The following is a 19,139-nucleotide window of genomic DNA, read 5'->3' as shown; positions in this document are numbered from 1 at the left end:
GTTGTTTTGTTTTCGTCCATCTCTGCCAGCGTTCGTTGACCGAGCAGTTTCAGAGTTTTGGCTGTAGATGTCGCGTCGATCGCGCCGCTAGGTGGCAGGCCGAGCGCTCGGTAACTGAAGCTGCTTCTGTTGCCCGAAATAGTGAGAGTAATGCTTCAATAAACTGCTCCCTGGAGGTCCGGGCGTTTGACGTGACCCGCGTAAAGGCTATGTGTAAAGCTGACGGTGTGGGTGCTTTAGATTCTCGGGTTGAGACCATGCGAGTGAAATTCTAGATGTTTGAGTTTCGGAGGTATCCCACGTAGAAGCTACTTGTAGATACCTGGAGGTCTGGATGTTTGAGGTAGAAGCTACGCACGCCCACGCAGAAGCTACATAGAGAATTATAGAGGTCAGAATGTTTAACGTGCTCCGGTTAGAGTCTACGTGACGTGAACTAACGTAACTCTATGTGAGGTGCCCCGATGTTGTATGTTAGCTCATACAAATCAACACACCAAAATAACTCAAAAATAAACCAAGATCAAGGAGAAGTCAAGTGATAAATAATACGGTCTGTTCGCCTGCCTAGTCGCGACTCCAGCCGGACGCCGATGAAAACAGGGCGCCGAAGGGCATATTTGGTCACGTGACTATTAAGAAATTCTCCCCCTCTCAACGCCTTCTACACGGTGGTTGTCACGTGGTTTGTGCGAGTGAATTCCAAGAGCCTTGATCAAATCGCCCCAGGCGCCCTGTTTTCACCGTCACGACTTCAGCCGCAGTGCTCTGCTGTCGCCAAGTCACTCAGCTGTTGCGGCCGGCCGCTCAGCTGAGCCCGCCGGCCAGGCGTGACCTTGAAAGGTCAAGGGGTCAGACGATACCGGCCGCCGCGCGGTCTGCGCGACGCATGAAGGAGGAGGAGATACAGCACCATACTCGGGAAGTATAATAGCGAGCTAGCGTTCATTATATGGGTGAATGTGGACCAGAGTTGGGTAATTGATTTGCCCCAGGTAGAGGCTATGCTAGAAGATGTAAGTATGATATTGATGATTGATATAAAACGGGCTGTCAGAAAGACAACTAATTTAGTTCTGCACGCTCATAGAGCTCTTGAGTCTTGAGGCCGCGGCATTACTATTTACTATTATAACGTGTAGCATAATTTCAATTATTATAGCTCAATGTGAAATATTGCATAGTTCGTGAATGCAGAGTATTGGCTCACCAGCCTATACCTGTAGGCAATAGGTATTCTAGTTCACAGGGTCAGAGCGCATTTTATTTCATTCGTACTTCAACTCAAAACTTTCTTTATTCGCAAACGCCTGAAAAGATACTGCACCGCAATCCTATGCGGCTCCAATATTTCGTCCGTAGATGTCACCACAGTCAAGCGCATCTAATGAAGCAGCTGTATAAGTGTAGATTTTAGGACTAAAGTACGTATCGCTAAAGTACACGTACTTTTGTCCGTAACCCATAAGCCATAAGTGTATATTAGAGATGCCACTTTTGGACCCGCGAACCCGCTTTCTGCGGGTTTTCAAAACCCGCAGGGTTTTTGGCGGGTTCGAGAAGCAAAACTTGTCGTGTGGCGGGTATTTGGCGGTCAGACTTTATAACCTATAAATTTCATTTTTTTATTTTTTTATGCAAAACAGCAATTTCAAGTCCTTACTATTTGTTTGGCTCTTTTCTGCTGCAATGAAGCAAGTAAGGTTTATATAGCTCTAGCATTGACCCAGCTGCATTTTTTTCTTGCAAAAGCAGGTTTTTAAAATTGCGGGTTTTTTGCGGGTTCGGCTCAGCCAAAATCAGCTTGCGGGTAGTTGTGGTTGGGCAAGAGGTAGCTGCGGGGCGGGGCGGGTAATGAAATTGCAAATTTGTGGCATCTCTAGTGTATATGCCGCATGACCAGAAAGTTCTATTCACCGTCCATAGATGGCAGGACCATCAGCGCCTGTAGTGAAACTGCACCGCAAGGCATTGCAGTTATTCTTCCCGTTCACAGATGGCAGCACCATCTATCGCCCGAACTCACACTGCACCGCACTTTCTAGTTCCAACCGCGGCCGATAGACAGCAGCACCAGTACGCGCCTGAACGTAGCCTGTACCGCACGGCGCGGCGTTTTAGTTCTCACTCCCGTCCACAGATGGCATTACTAGTAAGCGCCTGAATGTAGACTGTGCCGGCGGACAATCAACTCCACGGGCAACGCTCTTGCTATCGTATCAGAGCATATCGACACCTTTTTTTTAAACCCCACATCTGTTCTCCTGTGAATTTCCGGGAAGCACGAAATATCTCTTTTTAGGAGTGTCCAATCGTCCGATCCTGATCAAATTTGTGTGTTCGTAAGCTTGCTCTGGCATTGCTTGATCTGCCAAGACAGACAAACTTGAGAAAAATCGAGTGACTGTACCTTTTTTGAAGGTTTCTAAACAACTTGTCTGAACTTCACGGGAGGACAAATGTGGGGTTTAAAAAAAGGTGTCGATATAATGGTTGCACGACCGAGGGTTTGCCGTAATCTGTACTGTACCAAACAGAAAGTCTACGCCTACGATTGCATAAAAGGGTGAATTCACCGTAATGCTAATATTCGTAGCAAAATGTTCAGCGGCACTTGACGTCAACTCAAGACTTCATCAATAACGGCAGATATGCATAGATATTTTTTTTTTCCTGAAAATAACCAAGGGCGAGCTGTGCGTATATTCACATAAAGCGTTCGGATCATATACAAAATAAAACCATAGGTACACATCCCGTAATCGTATACACAGCGCATATGACCCTGCTCGGAAAAACAGCAGCAACATTCACCCGTCAACTATAGCAGCAGATCGGACTTATATCACTATAGGGGCGCTGTATCTATAACTCGAGCGTCACCGTCAAGGGCACATCAATACAGTGAAGCCACCGATAGCTGAGCATTACCATGGCGTTTCGCTTACGCTTATGTGTGACGTCAGACATATGACGTCACGAACTCTCATAGCAAAACACTGCCACCTGCATAAGGCAATAAGACGTTCAGCGTGTGACATAATGTCATTCAATCCAGCCGTTTTACGTTACCAAACACTTCATAAACGGTTGTAGTTACCACATATATGGTACGAATGCTCATGTTTTGATTTATGATTCCAAACCCCTCTTGTTCCTTGGGGCTTTATAAATCCTCAAACCCCTCCTGAGCCTTGACTCTTGATTACCTCTCCTTAATCCTGAATTTTCCTGAATTCTGACTTTTTCTCGCCATACCATTCCTTGCCCTGATTCTACATATGGCCATGACTTGATTTAACCCTACAAAACAATGCACTGGTATTCTAGCATATCTGATATCACAAAGACATGTGCTATAGTACGAACTACGTAGCCTGCAAATATTACAGGCATTAATGCGTCCTATTGATCTACATTATCATCTGCGTTCACATAGAGCAATATCATCCGGCCCAAAAAGCAACACGGGTTCACAAACGGTCAAAGGTGAAATAATAATGACATATGTATAAAGAAAGACATGACATTAACATAAACTTAGACTAGCTATACAGCTTGCGTTCCGTGTTCGCTTTCTCAGTAGGTAATTGCACTCGCCGACGCCACAAAACATCTGTTTATGAATGGCTCTGACAAAACTCTTGCTCGCAAGTTTGCTGGAAGCCACGAACTCATGTCCTGTTTTTCTATCAACAAATTAGCATAATGGCAGATATTTTCTTTAAAATGCGTGCAGTTGTGGTTCTAATATATCCAACAAAATAGTTATATGTGAAAGCAGCATGCGCTTTTTGTTGATATTATTTTTCCCCGATAAAATTGTCCGTATTAGACTGATTGGCTTCAGTTGTGAATGCGTTGGGAGCATGTTGTACAAATTTAAGCTTTCAATGAGCTCTTAAGGGAATATACATGTAAATCGTAAATAACAAAATCCTTCCATGTAGATGACAAAAAAAAATCCGTTCTTAATTAATATAGGCTGAATCAATACAGAAATAATAAAGTGTATACCAACTTAGACCAAAAGACGTCCAGCTGCATACTCCACTGTGTCAGGAGCAGGTTTTGACGACAGTTCAACCACTCGCCCCTTTCCCTTCTTCTTACATATACACTTACAGACCTTACATAGTTATATCACAAAACAAACACTAAGACCGTTGCTCCATCGTGAGACATAACAACACCCCAAGCAGAGGCTTCGACGAAAGAATCAGGCAGTTCACTACCGTCGAAGACTGCGCAGAGGCTACAAGAAGTGCGGGCGGTTGAGACTGCGTAGAGGCTATGGATAAATGCTGGCGGTTGAGACTGCGTAGAGGCTACGAAGAAATGCTGGCGGTTGAGACTGCGTAGAGGCTATGGAGAAATGCTGGCGGCTGAGACTGCGTAGAGGCTATGGAGAGAGTCACTGGTAGTAAGGCTAATATCGAAGGCTGCGTAGAGGCTATAGATGCGGTTTGACACTCACGGTAGAGGCTATTTCTGCGGAGTCCAAAGTGGTGCGAAGTTTGCCGTCATATCTGAAAATACAGCGTATTCGGGAGTAAATTCACAAGAAGATACAGCATTAAGATATCGACTACGACAAATTTGGGTCATTGCGTAGCATTTAACGATCATTACATCACAAAGAAGAATTATGACCAAAAAGAAGGCAACTCGGCCGCCAGTATGCTATATTAACATATGAGGCCATCTAGGGAATTTCACATGGGGACACATCACACTAACAGAGGCTGAGGAATTGTCGAAGGCTCCGACACAAGAGACAGACTGCCAAAATAAATCGATTTTAGACAAAACTTTCATATACGTATGGAGCTAGTCTAGGGTAACCCACTGTCTACTAAATACCCATGTTTACGTTAAATAAGAGACCTGTTTCACTAACAAATAAAACTTGTAATTACAAAAAAAGCTTGAGTTTGCAAGAAATAATTACCAACATTTGAGATTTGGATTTCACGAAACCTTTGAACATGAATTTTGAGTTTAAAATTTGCAAACTTTTTTACAAGAAAAAGTTTGTTAGAAAACATGGGAATCGCAAACTTTCTGTTTCACGAAGACCAGAAACTTGAAAGAAAACATCGTAATTACAAACCTGAAATTCCAGTGGTCCTGACGTTCGGAATATTGATACTTTTTGTGCAATAATGCAAAACAGTCATATATTTAGAACAACTATGCTTTGTTGAGTCGTTTCATGCTCCTTTTTCGCTTAGTACACACCCTAAGAAGCAAAATAATCGGTATTAAAATATCGTCATGTTTTGTCATTCGCGCGCCATAATTGCATTCAACAGTCTTCTGCTGTCAAATGCTTTGCGTGTTATTTTCTTTCAATAATAGGATAATGTGAACTATCATTTGCATCTTTTTCCAACAGCATCATTATTTGTAATTTAATTAGGCAGCTTTTGGCATGAATACTAGACAAAATTTGATAAAAAGAAGCAATATCTTTAACATGCGATAGTTCTTGATTAAAAACAATTTTACTGTTTACAAGTTTATTTGCAAACATTTTCCTATCGGAGTTGCCACTGGCGATGAAGCTTAGTGAAATCGGTTTTTACGTAGTTGGTAAAAATACTTATGAATTGTAAACTACAACTAAGCACTTGTAATTGCAAGTTTTTAGTGAAACAGGCCTCTGTAGATGAAAATGTTTACGTACTTCTCTACCTGTATATCCAAAAGTCGACGCCACGCTCCAAACGCAGTGACGACGACAGGGAATCCTCCAAGTGACAAACTCCACAGACTCCCAGCCAGCTCTCTCAGCTGAATCGGCTGCTGGTCGACATGGTCTTGCCAAAGTTGATGAAGATGCTGGCATCGTCGGTGAATTTCCCCCAGGAACCGAACGGTACCACCACGCAGGAGATGTTGTCGTCAGCAGAGTACGAGAGAGCCTGTGGGGGAGAGAGGGAGAGTTAGAGAGGGAGCCCGGGGAGGAAGGGAGGAAGGGAGGGAGGGAGGGAGGGAGGGAGGGAGGGAGGGAGGGAGAGGGAGAGAGAGAGAGAGAGAGAGAGAGAGAGAGAGAGAGAGAGAGAGAAAGAGAGGGAGAGGGGGGAGGGGAGAGAGGGAGAGGGAGAGGGAGAGGGAAAGAGAGAGAGAGAGAGAGAGAGAGAGAGAGAGGGAGAGAGAGAGAGAGAGAGAGAGAGAGAGAGTCATGAGAAGGGCTTCTTTCACAGGAGGGCCAGGGCAGGCCAGGTAAAGACCCAATGAAAACCCATTCCAAATTTGGGACTGGAAATTAAATATGCCATCCTATAAAGTTAACACATAAAAAAGATTGTTACAGTGCCGTAAATGAAAAAGTAAATCACTTAAATAAACTGGACCTAATCTCATCCAGGTAGAATCCCACCCTAGTGGCGTCAATATGACGTCACATTATGTACTCCCCACCCGATCGGTAAGCTGTGCAACGCCCTACGGCGGGCTGCGGCTGCCCCTGATGACGTCAATTTGACGTCACTTCCCACCTGGTCAGTAAGCTGTGCGGCTCCCTCTGGCGGGCTGCGGCTGCCCCTGATGACGTCAAAATGACGTCACTTCCCACCTGATCGGTAAGCTGTGCGGCTCCCTCTGGCGGGCTGCGGCTGCCCCTAATGACGTCAAAATGACGTCACTTCCCACCTGATCGGTAAGCTGTGCGGCTCCCTCTGGCGGGCTGCGGCTGCCCCTAATGACGTCACATATCTCCTGGTCACTCATCACGTGATTTATACCGTCCGAGGTGAGCACCAGAAAGGCATCCCTGCCGTGCTTTACCTAAGGATATGAACAGGGAAAACGTCATAATGAAGAAATGAACGTGCACACGAGTCATCACAAAAGATCAAAACATGAGAGAAATAAGGGAAGGTGATATAGTAAGAAGAAAAGCAGAAAGCATATGATGGTGGGAATTGAAGCAGGGGAAATGGATTAGAATCAGAGAGCCATATTTTGTTATGGTCACAAGACACATGAGGATCATTGGGTTAGGTTCAGATGATAAGGTCATATAAAAGTAAAGTATAAGTTCCACGACAGAAAAAAGGCGTCACGGCCGTGCTTTATCTGAGGATATAGAACAGGGGAAAGCGTGATAAAAAGGAACTACAAACAACGAAACATAACGCAAGAGAAAGGCGGAAAGGAACACAATAACGCAAAATGTGGCAACAAAATCAGTAAAAACAAAGTCAGCTCAGGATCATGAAGACATATACATAGAACTGGGTCATAAGGTCAAGTAGATAGCATAGTGGCAAAGCCAGGGCCAGGCAAGGTATTTGTATACTGACCTAGGGTGATGTTGTATGTATATTGACCTAGAAACCCAATACAAATGTATTTCATCTACTTATCTCAAGTGACCTACTATGCTGAACTCAATAGTCTCAGGTGACCTTGCAACCTGATCTCTAGATACACCTAGCTCTACTGACCTCCAGTGACCTTTTCTACTGACCTCCAGTGACCTGGTATCGGGGAAAGCGGTCACCCCGGACCGTTTCAGATGAAGATCGCCGATACTTCTGGTCATCGCCAGTCTACCGTTCACCATGTGACGACCAACTTCATCAACAGTCACGTGACCACCCGACGCCTCCACCCGGCGCTGTGAGAAACGGTCACGTGGTAATGGGGATCGTAATAGGTATCGTAAGTGAAAAGGATTCACAACACAATAGATAGGGGTTGAAATGTACAGAGCTCGAAAAGTCTGAGTGCAATATGATAAATGTGATCTGCGACATTGGCTCGACATGACAATTGTAGAGAATGTTGTTCATGAAGGATACGTTTTTAAAGACAGCAAGGAAAGAGCGAAAAGCTGATCAACAGCTTACTGCATGGCACGAGTGGGACAACGGAGGGGGAGGGGGCAAAAAGGACTGTTTCCGCCCGGGATCGAACCGGGGACCTTCCGCGTGTTAGGCGGATGTGATAACCACTACACCACGGAAACAGCTGACTGAAGCGCCCGGCCAGCGTCTAGTAGTCTAGCGAGGCCAATGTTAGGCCTATGGAATAACCTTAAATAAAATTTCCTAAGACATCACTCCTTTAGATCGAAATTAAACCAATAGGCTGAACAATGCTGACCCAATAGTGATAACAGCCTCTCTCCCCCTCCACCCCTCTCCCCTAACCCTCGATCCTATCCCTCCCTCCCGGCTAGCCTTCTCTCTTCCCTTGGCTTCTGCCCTTATTCCTCCAACCTTCTCCTTCCCTCTTTCTCTTCTCTGTGCTCTTCCTTTAACCCTATCTCCCTCCTCCCCTCTCACACCCTTTTCTAACCCTCCATCATCCTGCCTTCCCCCTTACATATCCTTTAGCCTCCTACCCTTCTCTATCATCTCTCCCTCCCTTTTTCTTCTCCCTTCTCTCTCCCTCTCGCTTCTCTCACCTTTTCCGATAGCAGCGCCGCCGAGTGGTCGGTGGTCAGTTTCCGAGCTTCTCCGTCTCGACACAAGATGGCTCTGCTGTCGCCCACATGGCCTATAACCAGTTCGGCTCCCAATCGGAGCAGGCAGACTGTGACCGTCGTACCGGGACTGTCTGTGAAGAGGGAACGAGATGTCATAAAACAATGCAGTGGTGGAATATGTCACAATAACGAAGACGCATTACATGGTAAGATAGGGTGGTGTGATGAGCATGGGTCCTACCAGTATCCTTCTTACCTAGAGGTAAATGTTCTTACCTAGAATGTAGGATAAGAGGCAAGGGAGCTGGGCTCATGGGATGCTGTCCTCAGAGCCATCCCAGAGCCAACCAAACATATGAATTTCCGTTCCGTCGTCGTCGAACGTTCCGTGCTTCTATTCTCAGGATACTGAAATCCTTCTCCTCCACGCCGCAATCCCCTCCGGGCTGGACAGACACCTTTATCTCATGCGGGCTGCTCCCTTGGTGCGGCACCGCTGCTCCCGAGGGAGCGCACCCCGTAGCCGGGTGCAGTGAGTATTTTGGGGGCTGGTCGGCCTGTCCATTCGGACGGGCTCAGCCCCGGTGACTCGCTAGGGTGCCTGCCCAGACCAATGTCTCCACCTATATCCTATCATTATCCCGGCTCTGAAATGGTCGTCAAACCGAAAGGGCCTAATTCCCAACAACAACAAAAAAAAAAAAAACAAGCACCGAATCGAGGGCGGCCGAAAAGTCGAGGAGCGTATTCAAGGGACGTATTCAGCTTACTAAGTTACTGCAAGCAAACTGTTGCACTCGCGGTACAGCAGTGCCAATGACACAGTCCAAAGCCAACCCAGCGTATGGCAGCCCAGCACAGCAGCCCATCCCAACAGATATTGACACGACGACCGTCATTGCATACCAGCATCACTGGTGGGATGTGACACAGGACCAAGAGTCCTTCTTATCCTTGATAACACTTCTCTATCCAGAATTATAGTCAAACCCGCCCAGAAAAGAGCCCCAGTATGTAGTAGCCAGTGCTGCGGAGTCAGTTCTAATCGGAGTCGGAGTCGGAGTCGATTTTGGAATCCGGAGTCGGAGTCGGAGTCACCGAAAATCCATCCACTCCGCAGACCTGGTTATTATCGTAGTCGACAATTCTATCCGAAGTCGGCGACAGAGTTGGTTTTTGGATGCCGGAGTCGGAGTCGGAGTCGATTTTGGAATCCGGAGTCGGAGTCGAAGTCACCGAAAATCTATCGACTCCGCAGCCCTGGCAGAAGCTCTCCCCTCCCACATCCAGAAGCGACCACCGCCCCACATCCAGCATATATCACAGCATCTCTGCCTGACCAACTCAGCTTCCTCCCTCTCTCGCTCTGCCTTCCTTCCCCCCCCCCGTCCTCCAGCTCTCATTTCTTTCCTCTCTTCCCTTTTGGCCTCTACCTTTCCCTCCCTTTGCCCCATTTCCTATAACTCTGCCTCCATTCCTTCAGCCTACCGATTTCTTTATATCTCATTTCTTCCTTCTTTCGTTTGCCTCCGCTGCTCACTCTATCTTTCTATCATTCTTTCTCCTCCCTCCTTCTCCCTCCTTCCCTCCCTCTCTCCCCTCTCACCTGCTGCGCCACTCTGCCTCTCCCACTCCTCTGCAAACTGCCTGTTGAGGGTCTGGAAAGTCTCCTGCAGTACTGCCATCAGGTCCCTCTCTCCTGCTGATAGCTGAGCCTGTGGAGAGTGCAAAAGTGTGAGAGAGTGAGAGAGAAAGAGAGGGAGGGAGGGAGAGAGGGAGGGAGGGAGGGAGAGGGAGAGGGAGAGGGAGAGGGAGAGAGAGAGGGGGGAGGGAGAGAATGACAGGAGGGAGAGAGAGATATAGACAGAGATAACACAGAGCACTAAAAGACATTGACCTCACAGGCCACAAGCCACAACTCAGTATTCAGTCTAAGCATGCTCTAAACTTAAAGTCACTCTAACCTCACTCTGACCTCAAATTAAAGTCTAAACCTCAACTTCACCCAGAAATCTGACCACAAATCTCCTCCCGCCTTACCCCCACTTACCGCTACAACTGACGCCAATAACTTGCTGCAGAACTGGCTACAGCCGTCCCCTCCATGTCCATCCATGATGGCGGCCAACAGTACATCAGGCGAGACGTCCGCCACGACGCAGCGGTCCTCCTGGTACCGGCGCCGGCCCTGGAAACGGACAGACGGGTTAATGGAATGGGGAACGAGAACGGCACGTGTTAATGGTATGGAGCGGGGTTCGTGGAATGAGTGATCGAGTACGGTAAGCGTTAATGGAATGGAGCGAGAAGTGAAGGTTAGTGGAACTGAGAACGACAGCGACACGCTTTAATGAGATGGAGCGGGAATGGGATGGTGAAAGGGGGAATGAGAACGACACGCTTCAACGGGAATGAGTTAGAGAAATGGAGCGAGATGAAATGCGTTACCGGGGCAATACAAAATCATCAATGGAATCGTCTTGTCCCGTACGGGACAGAACGGTAATAGAGTGGAGTGGGGTCATGTCTTGAGTAGAATGAATGAGCAGAATGTAGAATGACAAAAAAAAAATCACACTAAAACTCACTCGCAGTGCTCACCTGCAGGCTCGAAATTCCGACGCTCGCCGCATCTACCCTGGGTATCGGCTTGCCGTGTTTAATGCTGGACGAAAGTTCCAGCTCCATTCTCGAATCCCACGCTCCGAAACTATCAAACTCCGCCGAGCTGCCGCCGGTGGCGCCTCTGGCGGCGGCGCGGTGAACTAGCCGTGCCGGAAAAGGAGGATGTCCCTTGGCTAGTGCGCGAGCAGTACGAACCAGGTGGTTTTGGGTCCGGAAGCAGCGGGAACATAATGACGACAGGCTGGAGAGTGGTGGAGACATGACGTGACGTCACAGGCAGACTGATCTAATGAGGAATGATGTGAGAGCTGATGTGGGATGAACTGATAGATGGATGAGAATGAAGAGACTGATGAGTGTTTAGACTAGATTGAAGAGTGATGAATCTTGAAGGTGCTTCTGGCAGTTCACGAGCTATCTGAAAACATAAAAACATATTCAGCACCAAATTTGCAGTTGTATGAGATAAAAAATGCTAGGAAGGTAGTGTTTCATATACCATCGTTTTAAGAGTTTGAGGCGTTAGCAGATCTAGCTAGGAGGAGTATTCAACTATTTAGCCAAGGTGTCCAAAATTGATGATAAACAGCATAGCTTTTGAAGAATAACAAAAACTAAATAACTTTTATTTAGACAGTTCCTTTTAAAATGCACAGCTATGCAAAAGGAATAAAAATTTAAAGGAAAAGGGCCACCTTCGTGAAATATGAAGATATCGTTGTTATTCATTTTGACATTATTATTTTTCATTTTCTTTTTAAAACTGGTGCCAGAAGTGCACAATTCGCGAAAAAGTATTTAAAACTATTTAACATATTGGTACTATGTTGATACTCTCTACGGCACCTACTGTATGATGGCATAGCGATGACGTCACACTCAAGCCAATCAGCGTTCAGAAGACAGACTCGTCGGATTGTGTCAGATAAGCTGATTGGTTAAAGCTGAGCTGGTTGGAGCTGATTGGTAAAAAACCAAAGCCTCGCCGCGGGTGGCTGTATTGTCGGATAAGAACGCATTCCTGGGATAAGGACGCATTCCTGGCGTATTTTCTTTTAAAATTGCCGATAACTACGAATGGAGGCCGAAATCGGTCGTAAGGAGGTAGACAAATAGGTTTTCGGACACGGGATACAAGATGGCTATCTCAGTTTCAATCCCCATGTTAAAGGTGGCCCTTTTCCTTTAAGTGTTAGGTGTTGGGCGAAACTTCTTTGAAGTACACCCCCTGAAGCATCCAGCATCACATTTCTAAAGCTGCCACTTGCCAGCAATTTGAAGTAAGTTATAGATATGAATGAAGTGAAGCCCTGATCTGTTACACTTTTCAGCTATGCAGGGTATGTATCCTCACAACCACACATCAATATTCACTTGACCAGTAGCGGCGGAACACCTTCAATTAAGGGGGCGGGGGGAGGGGCACTGCCGACTTTTGGTCCCATTCTTTCCATGCAATGCCCATAGGGCTAATGTTAAAATGCCTAAAACAAAGCGGGGGCACGGTGCCCCGGTGCCCTCCCCGTTCCACCGCCTATGCACTTGACAGTCATTTAAGATGAATAGCCACTTGCACGTGATGATGATAGCCAGATTTAGTGTCTCCGGGACGACAGAGATTCTATGTCGTCCGGCCGATTCTGTATCGATAGCCGCGACCCAGCCCATCTCGAATGGCATTGGCCAGACGATATAGGCGGCGGAACGGGGAGGGCACCGGGGCACCGTGCCCCCCTTTGATTTTGACATTTTAACATTAGCCCTATGGGCGTTGCACGGAAAGAATGGGACCAAAGGTCGGCAGTACCCCCCCCCCCCCCCCCTTAACTGAAGGCGTTCCACCGCTACTGACAGGCGAGGGTCGTCCAGGAGACACCGGATCCTGGGAATGTCTTTCACTGTTGGGTACCTATAACAGGGGTCCGCAAATGGTGAGGCATGACCCCGTTAGGGGTAATGGTGCCCTTTGGAGAGGGGTAATAAGAGCCTCTGAGAAAGCCTCATCTTTTTAGAATTAATGGCGCCCTTGACGGCACAGGTTAGCTGGCGAATGCCAATTTTCAAGTAGCTGCTCATCGTTCCATACAGTCATGGAGAAAATCAACAGCCATGTTTTAACTGTCCTTTTTGCATTTTCACAGCCTCTAAAGTAAGTAGAGTCTGCGGTCTGCAAAGTATGGCAATTTCGACGAGATCTTGTCAGTGCGGGCTTGTTCAGCTGGTGCGGATTTGGTGTGGTGCGGTGCGGATTTGGCCTGGTATGGTGCGAATTTAATGAAGTGCGGTCCGGAATTGGCTTATTGACGAACATAACAGACCAAACAAGATAGATGAAGAACATCGAAAAAAACTGTTGGAGCTTCAAAGTTTCACATCAGTTAAGTAGTTCAGTGTGCTCTCTGGTCTAAATGAGTGTGCGATGGTCAGGATGGACTGCCAGTGCTCGTGGTCCCATCAATCACGTGGGTAGCCCGCAAATTTGCACCTTTATCTTTGCACTGTTACAACACAAAACGCACCGCTCCGGCACTTGAGCGAAATGTTATAGATTAGGTAAGCTTGGTTTTGATAATTTGATTCGACCAATCCCATGTCAATGTCTGGTTTGATACCTATTATTGATAGAACCAAGATTCTTACCGATAGATAGAACAACGCCCACAACGCCCTCAGCAACAGGCCAACGCCCACAGCTGACAGCAGGCAATAATAAACAAGCACTGTTGCCGTTGGGTTGCCGGGTTTATACAGCCTTGGGTTGCCGTGTGCAAAAATAGAGCCTTGGGAGTTCAGTGGCAAAAGGTAATGGGCCTATTCCACCGCCTCCAGTAGAAATTCTTGACTGGAGGCTCTACCAGAGGTTTCACTGGAGGCGTTGGAACGCAATCTGGAGATTTCTGGAGATTGGCATCACAGATACCAAAAGAATGACGATTGTTCTCTCTTGAAACATCCTTCCTTCCTTTGCGGTAATCGGGATTTAAAAGGCCACTTGGCCTGGGGATCCCGCTCACATCGAGCTCGTGACAGGATACAGGCTGGGCTCTTAGGGGGTTGGGATGTCGAACATCGAGTCGCCCCAGTGTTTATCCAGGAGAGCCTTGAACTGGTTCACGGACTGGGCCGCCACCACTGCGTTCGGCAATGAGTTCCAGTCGTTGATGACTCTAATGCTGAATGAGTTTCTGCGCACCAGTTTCGAGGCCCTGGGCTTCTTAAGTTTCCAGTCGTGGCCCCTGGTACGACCAGAGTCACTCCGCGTCAGGAAGACTTCAGGTGGAATTGCCAAACCGCCGTGGAACAGCTGGTACACCGTCACCATGTCGCCTCTACGTCTCCGGTAGTGTAGGGATGGCAATCCCAACCGACGGAGCCGTTCAGTGTACGGGAGGTGCCTGATCGCGGTGACCATCTTTGTGGCACGCCGTTGCACGCGTTCCAGCTTCTTCTGGTCGACCTTTCCGAAGGGACCCCAGATGGTGTTTCCGTATTCCAGGAGGGGGCGAACCATCGTCTTATATAACAGTGGCAGTGTGAACTCATCGATGTTAGCGAATGAGCGCCTCACAACGGCCAGTATCTGGGAAGCCTTCGCGATGGCTGCGGCAGTCTGCTTGTGGAAGTTGAGCTGGCAGTCTATGAAGATGCCAAGGTCTTTCTCCTCCTCTGTCTCTTGTATCGGAATGCCACTCAGGGTGTACGTCAGGGCCGGGTTTCGCAGGCCGAGATGCATTGCCTTACATTTCTGGGCATTGAATGGAAGAAGCCATTTTTCGGACCATCGGACGAGTGCGTCGATGTCGCTTTGGAGGCTTGTGCCGGTACCGGGCACTTGTCGATAAAGCTTAGTGTCATCTGCGAAAAGCTTGACTGAGCCAGACACTTCCAAGGGCAGGTCGTTGACGAAGATAGTGAACAGCACAGGTCCGAGGACCGATCCCTGGGGAATTCCGCTCGTCACCGGTGCCCAAGGGGACTTACTTCCCTGGACCACGACCCTCTGTCGACGACCGACCAGAAAGGCCGCAATCCAATTGAGAAGGGCTCCTCTGACACCATAGGCGTACAGCTTGTGTATCAATCGTTTGTGCGGCACGGAATCGAAGGCCTTAGCAAAGTCCAAGTAGATGATGTCAATGGCCTCGCCATTTTCGAGAGCACAGCTCCAATCTTCCATCGCTTCCATCAGCTGGGTAGTGCAGGACCTCTTTGGGAGGAACCCGTGCTGGGCGCTGTCAAGCAGATCATTTGTGCACATATGCTGGAGGAGGGCGTCTCGGACGATTGACTCCAGGACTTTGACGGGGATGGCCGTTAGTGTTATAGGTCTGTAACTCGAGGGGTTCTGACGGTCTCCTTTCTTGAAGATAGGGGTGATCTCTCCGGTCTTCCATTCTGGGGGGAGGGCTCCAGCATCCAGTGACTTCCTGAATAGTGTGCTCAGGGGCATCGCGAGGGTCCTTGCAGATTCGCGGAGGACTCGAGGCTGTATGGAGTCGGGTCCTGGAGAGCTGTTTGGTCTGAGGGAAGTCAGTTTTGCCTCCACTTTTTGCGCAGAAACGTCGATGTCTTCGAGGACAGGTCCATCCCACCGCACGTTAAGTTCTGGCTCTGGTTCGTTGGCTTCGTGGGTGAAAATGCCACTGAAGTACCTTCCCAAGATGTTAGCCTTTTCTTGGTTGCAGGATGCTAGCGCTCCATGTTCGTTGACTAGGTCTTCAACTCTGCTCTTGGTACGGAGTCTTGTGCTAGCGTATCTCCAGAAGGCTTTGGGATTTTCCTTTAGTTTACCCGCCAGGCTGGATTCGTATTGCTTTCGCAAATTTCTTGTGAGTTTCCTTAGCTCATTCCTACAGCGTACGAACCTGGCGTGGTCAATTGGGTCTAGCGTTCGTCGATATTCACCCCAGAGTAACTTCTTTTTCTTTCGCAGCTGCATTGCTTTTCTGTCCATGTAGATGTTTTTCTTGGGGCGGATCTTTCTTCTTGTGGAGGCTTGTGACACAGCCTCGGATAGCCGTGCCTTGAATGTTGCGTATGCATCATCCAAATTCATGTTATCAAGCTCTGACCAGTCTCGGGCACCCAGCTCAGCGGATAGTTGCGCAAAGTCAGTGATCGTGCGACACTGAGGGAGTGAAGTAGCGGTATCTGTGTAACAAGAGAGGGTGAACCGGATGACCAGGTGGTCGCTATTTCCTAACGCAGGCTGGTACTGGAGGCTAGTGACCATACCCTCCTCATTGGTAAAGACTAGGTCAAGGACAGATGGGGTCTCTCCCAATCGATATCGAGTTGGGTGCTTTATATGCTGAAAGAGGAGGCAGTCATGGATCAGGTCCAGGAAGGAGTGTGAGATGTGCTGAGCTGGTGCGGTTTCTGATTCCCAGTCAATGTAAGGGAAGTTAAAGTCGCCGACGATGAGGAGGTGGGAGAATGGCAACAGGCATGCCTGCCGAAACAGACCCTCAAGGTGCTGCATACTTTCTTCTGGAGAACCAGAAGGACTTCTATAGATGCATCCCAACAGAAGGCGATCGCTTCCAGTGAGTGATAAACTCACCCAGGCGTGCTCCACTGATGAGTGTTCTAGAAAGACTTCAGACACACTTAGTTTTTCAGATGTGAAAATGCATACACCTCTCATGCCGCTAGTACCCAAGTTGGGTGTAGATGGTGCAAAGCTAGGGTGCATAGTATATCCAGGGAGGTGGAGCAGTGCAGGGGCTATTGGATTTTTTTGGGCCTTGGGAATCACTTCAGAGATGAGAATAATGTCTGGTTCATCATTGCAGATTAGCATGCAGAGGTCGTCCCGTTTGGTGGTGAACTGGTCGGCATTTGTATACAGAACTGTCAGACCCTTGATGCGCTGCCTTGGGTGACTTAGTCAAAAGCCAGGGGCAGCATTTTCTGGTTGGGCTGAGTGGCCTTCAGTGCCAGAGGTGCCACCAGATTCCCGTACTGCACCAGGCAGACCTGCGCGACCCTGACCCTCGTTGTTATCAAGGGCTGCGGGTGTAGCCCCAATAATTTGAGGAGCGGCAGGGGCTGGCTGAGCAGGGACACTGTCGGGGACATGCTTCTAGACTCTGACTCCCTGGACTGAGAGGACACTGAGGTGCCACCAGACACACTGCTCTTGCCTGGTGCTTTGCTGTTTTCATTTGGTGGCTGGGTTAGGCAGATGATTTTGCCTCCCTTGATCTTCAGGTTTGTTTAACCTGCTCTACGTCTTGATGTGAGCTCATCTCTGAGCTTCCTGTTCACCTCTCTCTCCTGCTGAGTCAGATCAGGCGTGATGTAGATGTTGGGGTACTGCACAGAGTGGCGCAGCTGCGGAGCACACCTAAGTACATCATGTCTACAAGCTGGGTTATCCAGAGTTACTATCAGTAGTCGTGGTTTCCCGGGCACTGCCTTACCAACTCTGAACGACTTTGATGCCCTTACGTTTATCTTCATCTCATTCTTGACTATCTCAGTGAACAGGGACAGGTCTTTTACAGACCTCTCGTAGAAGGTGCCTTCTACCTGCTCGGGAAGGTTGTGAACAACAAGGTTCGCTTTCCTTCTCTCTTTGTCGAGATGGTTGTCAAGGACCTTGGAAAGATCCATTGTAGCCTTGCGCTCTTCGTGTTGGCCGGATTTTGGAAGCTGGGCAAATTGAGTTTTCACCACCTGAGCCACCTCAGAGCAAGTACTTTTTACTGCTTCAGCATAAGAGACCTTGTGTTGCTGGGTTGTAAGTTCAAGCAACTGAGACTGCTTGACTGTCTGCGACTCAATGGATTTGAGTGATTTTTCAAGCAGGGATGCATGGTCCTTAATCGATTTCTCGTGAGACTTGACTGAGGTCAGGAAAAGCTCCGAGTTTCTCTTAGCTGCATCTTCGAGCTGCCGCAGCCTGTTCTCAGTGGACCGCAGTTGCAAAAGGAGAGATTTTTCCTTTCCACCCTTTAAATCTGTCTTGCATGTCATGCAAAGCCAAGCGAGGGCCTGAAATCTCTCAAGAGCTCTAGAAGCAGCTTTTGGAATCCCTTGGCAGCTGGGATGAAACCATTCGTGACACCTATCACAGCAGACCCCAGGTTCGCCATTTTTCACAGGGTTTCCACATACCTTGTCAGGGCCACCAGTACAGATTGCCTCTGTGCTGCTCGTGTCGCTTGAGGAGCGTGATAGGGTACCGCCAGATTCCTGCTCAAAAGCTTTGTAGACGCTTTGATTGAGTTTACCCACCTTGGTTTGCTTCGTCGAGGTTTGTTCCATACCTGAATCGATGTCTTTCTCGCCGACCGCCGCCACGCTTCCCTGTTTATGGTGCTCGTCGCTCCCTCCTTCGCTACCGCCACCATCACCACAGCCACCGATAGCTAAAGCCCTGGTTCCACCGCTTTCCCCGTCGCGACTTTTTTCCTTGCTTTTCTCGGAGACTCCGGTCGCATTTTTGAAACCGTTCCCGACGCTAGCGTCTTGAGGCTGATTGCGGTCAGCTGGCGTCCCTCCTTGGTTTCGGCGGGAAAGTACCGGCGATCGTTCTAACGGCATTTCTTGATTTTCTTTACTCTTGTTGTTTTTGTTTACGAAGATGTGATCCGTGGATTAGGAAATAGCAAAGACCAGGAAAGAAAACCAGGAAAAGTGAGAAACTGCTTGGCGTCGACCAATCGAGTTATGGCCCGGCACCAATCAGCTGACTAGCCAGGCAGTAAGGAGGAGCTCGATGGGCACGTCCGATCCCGACGGAATCCCGACACCGAATCTCCCTCCGAATCTCCCCTCCGAAACGCAAAATTTGTTTTCAATTGATAAACAAAATTATAGCAATGTAATTTTCTTTACATTCAAGTTGTAAAATAATCAGTCAAAAGTCCTTTGTTTACATTCGTGATTGTCACTTGTGCGCCATAATTGTAGACTAGAGCCTCCAGAGAAATTTGAGCCTCCCAACTCTCTGGAGGCTACTGGAGGTTTCTGGAGCTTTTGCCAGAGCTTTCTGGAGTTTTCTGGAGGCGCTGGAACGTTCTCTGGAGGATTCTTGAGCTTTCTGGAGGTTTCTGGAGGTTTCTGT

At 48.2% G+C, this 19,139-nt stretch overlaps 1 protein-coding gene and 1 non-coding gene across 7 annotated transcripts; both read right to left on the bottom strand.

Moving 5' to 3' along the window:
• Positions 1–2,747: 2,747 nt before the first annotated feature.
• On the bottom strand, positions 2,748–18,527 carry LOC122376440 (protein phosphatase 1K, mitochondrial-like). Of its 6 annotated transcripts, none has more exons than XM_043356311.1 (9): positions 18,340–18,527; positions 11,042–11,483; positions 10,491–10,628; positions 10,047–10,155; positions 8,420–8,571; positions 7,478–7,627; positions 6,658–6,792; positions 5,690–5,927; positions 2,748–4,529 (listed from the first exon to the last, which is right to left on the bottom strand). In XM_043356311.1, the coding sequence occupies exons 2-8, from the start codon at positions 11,324–11,326 to the stop codon at positions 5,793–5,795; spliced, it is 1,104 nt and encodes a 367-aa protein (XP_043212246.1). In that variant the 5' UTR covers positions 11,327–11,483; positions 18,340–18,527; the 3' UTR covers positions 2,748–4,529; positions 5,690–5,792. The 6 variants fall into 6 exon arrangements, with proteins under 6 accessions (XP_043212246.1, XP_043212247.1, XP_043212248.1 ...); XM_043356312.1 differs by having other exon boundaries at positions 5,698–5,927; XM_043356313.1 differs by having other exon boundaries at positions 6,504–6,792; positions 18,340–18,524.
• Trnav-aac lies at positions 7,906–7,978 on the bottom strand. The gene has a single exon. It is a non-coding gene; the product is annotated as a tRNA-Val (tRNA).
• Positions 18,528–19,139: the final 612 nt, after the last annotated feature.

The sequence above is a fragment of the Amphibalanus amphitrite genome, unplaced genomic scaffold, assembly GCF_019059575.1.
Source record: "Amphibalanus amphitrite isolate SeventyFive unplaced genomic scaffold, NRLGWU_Aamphi_draft 002139F_arrow, whole genome shotgun sequence".
Lineage (NCBI taxonomy): Eukaryota > Metazoa > Arthropoda > Thecostraca > Balanomorpha > Balanidae > Amphibalanus > Amphibalanus amphitrite.
The sequence above is the reverse complement of the archived record's forward strand: the minus strand, read 5'-3'. Positions and strand labels throughout refer to the sequence as shown.

What these genes read in the sequence shown, in the direction of transcription:
- LOC122376440 (XM_043356307.1), bottom strand. Translation starts at nt 11,326, where the DNA reads ATGTCTCCACCACTCTCCAGCCTGTCGTCATTATGTTCCCGCTGCTTC. An exon ending in TCGGAATTTCGAGCCTGCAG is followed by an intron (nt 10,629 to 11,041) that starts GTGAGCACTGCG and finishes GTCCGTTTCCAG; the next exon opens with GGCCGGCGCCGGTACCAGGA. An exon ending in CCGATACCAGGTCACTGGAG is followed by an intron (nt 6,793 to 7,477) that starts GTCAGTAGAAAA and finishes TCATATCCTTAG; the next exon opens with GTAAAGCACGGCAGGGATGC.